General features: G+C 28.4%; 1 protein-coding gene across 1 annotated transcript; it reads right to left on the bottom strand.

The window, feature by feature from the left end:
* Positions 1–207: 207 nt before the first annotated feature.
* On the bottom strand, positions 208–2055 carry GO595_001644 (bacterial Ig-like domain protein; the record flags this gene model as incomplete). Its single annotated transcript, XM_067914465.1, has 1 exon — positions 208–2055. The coding sequence occupies one exon, from the start codon at positions 2053–2055 to the stop codon at positions 208–210; it is 1848 nt and encodes a 615-aa protein (XP_067778220.1).
* Between the last annotated feature and the right edge of the window lie 2719 nt (positions 2056–4774).

Raw genomic sequence — 4774 nt, 5'->3', positions numbered from 1 at the left:
AAATGTAAAAACTTTAATTGAGATAAAAACGATCGTCAACTTTCAAAAAAACGAACTTTTCAATGCTGTATCACCAAACGATAGGCGACTCAAATGGTGTTCAGAAAACTATCGTCGTTTTGAAATTGTCATTTTGAAGTGAATTTCACTTATCGTATCTGCGTGTCAAAAATTAAAAATTTTACAAAAAAATTAAGAACAAATTGTTTATGAAATTCGAATTTTGTTACTTTCTTTAAAATCTTTAGCAAATGGGTCCACTTCAATTTCTGATAAATTTGTTGTGAAGTTACCGAAATCTTCAACTTCTTTATTTTCGTCAACAGAAATTTCTAATGCTTCTTCGTCATTATTATTTTGTTTTTTGTTTCGTGTACGAATAAGGAAAACTGTAATTAAAGAAACCAACAAAACTGCAACGAATACAACGCAAACGCCAATTGTAATGGAAGTTGCGTTATTGGATTTTGTCTGTTTTTCATTTTGGTCATTTATAATTACATAAAAATTTGAATAAAATGTGAGATAAGTTGTGTATGCGACAACAGAATAATCGTATAAAATTGTAACTGTATTGAGAAATTTTTGTAATGAAGCAGTTAATGAATCTGTTAAGAATGACTTAACAATAATTGTTTCTGTAACTGAATATGAATAAGACAATAAGAAAGAGTGCGACAAAGAAACACCCAAAAATCGCAAATGAGTATTATAAGAGATATGTGATGAAATGAATGTGCTTTTTGATCTTGTAAATGTATTTGACTCTGAAAATGTATTTGATCTTGTAAATGAATTACTTTGTGTAAATGTGTCTGATTTAGTAAATGTTGGCGTTGGGTCAGGCGATTTTCCCATGAAATAATGAGATGTTTCACTTATTTTCCCATAATTATCAATTGCAGCAACATGAATATATATATCTTCATGAAGTATGATATTATCAATGATATCATTAGTTTTATTAATTTTTTCTACCATTTCTAATGTAATTATTGTTTCGTTAACCTTATCAATGATATAATAATATTCTTTTGAATAATAAGTTAGAACAAATTTTTCTATATTGGATTCATATGTAATGTTTTCATTTAAAGGTTTACCAATAACTTTATAATGAATTTCTTCTGTTTCATTATTAACACTTAATATAACAGATCTTTTGTTATCAATTCGAGTTATGTTTGGCTTCTTTAATTTTGTATTTTTATATAAAATCGAATTATCATATGAATAATTAAATGAAGTTCTTTGACATAAATAATATATTGTATTTGCTAAAACTTTTCTTTCAAATTCGGTCGCATTACATCCTGTATGACCTATTTGAATCATTGCAGTGTTTTTATAAGTTGTTAAATAATAATGTGGATTACCATATCTGACTTCATCATAACCATCTAATTCCCATTGATAATTTTCTGCTTCAGTAAAATCACCAACATATTCACCATTAGGCACATTAATTTCACCTAATTCCATCCATACATCTCCAAATGCAGCATTCGAACATGTATGTGTTAAATAAGCTGGTAATTTTCCATATGGAATTTTATATGGGTATTCAGTTAATAGCCCATTCATTTTAATGAAAAATTCTTCTGACCAATGCATCCATCTTGATGAAATTGTTCCAACAGAATAATATGAAGATGTTGTATTAATAGTTTCTGTGCCAAGTTTGACGCCAAATTTATCAGCAATAGGTCCATACCCATGACTATTGCCGAAATAAAAGCCGAACCCATCATGGCCCATAAGAACACTATAACCTAAATCAATATAGTCTGAAACACGTTGAACTGTGTCTTTTTTTGGATGATTTCCATATCCTCCATTTCTATCGAAGAACCCTATAACTATAACATCATATTTTTGCATTTCTTCTAAACTCATTTCATCAAATTCAGTATTTGATTTGGGCGTAATGCGCATAATTTGTTCTAGAGTATATGGATTAGCTCCCAAAGATTCAAATTCAAAATGTTCGCCATTATAATCATAGCTGCCACCTTCCATCCAAACTTTAAGTAATCCCGTGACTGCTAATGTCATGTTTGGTGTTGAAGCATTTTTAAATGTTACTTCAATTATTGTATCATCTTTTGGATATACATTCAACACATTAATCTGTTTTGTTGAACTAAAATCAAATGAGCTCAGTTGTTTCCAATCATATCCTTCGCATAAAGTATGGGTCGTATAAATGATTCCTTGATTCGACATATTATGGCTCCAATCAAGTCTTATCCGATTATCTTCATGTTTTACTATAAGGTCAATTTCATGTGTTTGAATAAAACATATAAAAATTTGAAAAAGTAAAAATAAATTGATTTGATTATTCCAAAACCTATAGAAAGTTCTTTTAATTGATACTGATTCATGATATTTAGTAGCTTTTGCTGATCTGAGGTACATGACTTCTGATGTTAACGAAAAATTAAGTGAAAAATATGTTCATCAAAAAAAGCCTCAGTTCAAGCATACGTTTTTACAGAAATTACAACGAAATTTTATGAAACTCAGAAAAACTCAACAAAACGCACAAAAACTCAAATTTTGTTTGCTTTTGACGGGTATACAACAAAAAATGCACGTTTATTTCGATTTTCTGAACTCACCTGTAAAATTCTTTTGATTGTTGCATAAGATAACAAATTAAAAAATTTCGTTTTGAATGAAAAGAACTTTTACAAAAATTTTAACATATGAGGATTGCATTTTGGAAAAGAAGCATAAAGAAAATGATATGTTAACGCAGTTTCGGGGATAATTAATAATGAAAATATTTTTGAATCGTTAGCACCTGCGTTAATTTCTGAATTAATTTTTTTCAATTTTATATGACGATCGACTTTGTGATGTGATATGATGTTTTTGTTCAAAAACAAACTTTCTTGTAGGGTTTCTAATAACAAAATGATTACTTAGCTATTGTTTCATATGTTGTTTCTGTTGTCTCTTCAGCTATTGTTTCCTCTGTGCTAAAAGCATTCTCCACATGAAATTAAATTAATTTCTTTGGCCTGTTTCTGTGTAAAAAGCAAAGATGGAGAAGCCAAACAATATATGCAAATATATTTGGCAATGCATAGTATGCTGTGACTTTAAATTTATTTGAAGGCAAAAATTATGAAACTAATTTTTATTGATGGGTATCCTGAAAACACAACATCATAGGATATAACATGTCGGAACCTGTGCAGCTAGTCTTATTGAGGGTGTTTAATTTGTTCTTTCAAGATAATGGGAAAATCAAAATTAATGAATAAAGTAATTTTAAATGATATTTTTTTTAATTAACTAAAACACTTATGAATTCTACAAAGATAAATTTGATTTTGGATCATTTTTTTTTATGTTAAATGTTGATAAGAATCTATTAGCTTCGCTCGATCCTTTCTTTAAAATTCCCGAAATCAAAATTATTAAAGTAGATATGGTGTATAGTGTCAAAAAACTCAATGAACTTCAACCACAAATTTTGGTAATTACTTCATGTGGAATAATTTTACTTCAAAAGAATCGCATCGGTAAGTCAGCCAAGGTTATTAATAAACTCTCTTACTATGATATATCTTCAATTCATGCCGCTGGTTTCAATTCTACTTATAGTAGTAATACAACGTCAATTCGGATCAAACATAAAGACTCTTCAGAAGAAACATCTTTGCTTATTTATGGGATCTGTAAATCACTTTTCCCACAAGATAGTCATCCAATAGCAGTCAGTTTTCAAGACGAAAATTTTTCATCTAAAATTCCAAACAACCTAAACATTACAAAAGAAGATCGTCTCCTTACATTTCTCTACCATTGTGGTCAAGAAATTACGCACACCCAGTTCACAAATTTAATTTCTCAACTTCGATATTTCAATTCCGTATTCGAAGTTACTAATTCACTTCTTTCATCACCTTTTATTATTCCAGTTATTCTCTACATTTCATTTTCCGATACTTTTAAAACGATTCATTTTCATGATATTAAATTTTTACAATTTTTAGTTAATTCTCCCGAATTTTTTAAAGCAAACTCAACTATTGAGACGATTGTCTTTGAAGAAGTTGATTTTGACGAATCAGAGTCACATTTCTCAACTTTAATTTCCAACAAATCTAACAAATTTTATCCTAAACATTGGATATTTTTAAATTGTAATGTTTCCACACAATCGTTTAGCTTATTATTTGATTCAATTCGAAGCTCAAATTTCCAAATTTTTACACTTTCGTTTACAAATTGTATTTTCTCGGATGAAACACTTAAGCAAATGTTTCAATCCATTTTATTTAATAAATGTTTTCACTCACTTAAATCATTTGCTATTGATGGATCAAAAGGTCATCCCGATTTATCACTTTGCATAATTGCTTTAATCTCATCCGAATGGGTAATTCTAACGAAGTGTTTACATTCGTTATCATTTAAAAACTGTAAAATGGAACTAAATCAACTTCTTCCAAGAATATTTCCATATGTAAGTGGATTAAAAACTCTTTGTCTTTCTGGTAACACGTTTTTAAAACAAGCAGAATTCGATAAAGAACCAAAACTAAAGACAATCGAATTCTTAGACTTAAGTAACGTCGAATTTTCTTTGGATTCTTTAATTAATTTTTTAGATTACATCAAAAAATGGAAAGTTAATGTTATACAACTTGACATTAGTAATTTGAAGTTTACTAATAATCAAATGACTAACCTAATGAATTATTTAGCAAATTATAAGTTTAATAAATTGGAAACATTGCTATTTAACATCAACAGT

Source organism: Histomonas meleagridis (genome assembly GCF_020186115.1).
Source record: "Histomonas meleagridis strain 2922-C6/04-10x chromosome Unknown contig_146, whole genome shotgun sequence".
Lineage (NCBI taxonomy): Eukaryota > Parabasalia > Tritrichomonadida > Dientamoebidae > Histomonas > Histomonas meleagridis.
This window is presented reverse-complemented; position numbering and strand designations above follow the sequence as displayed.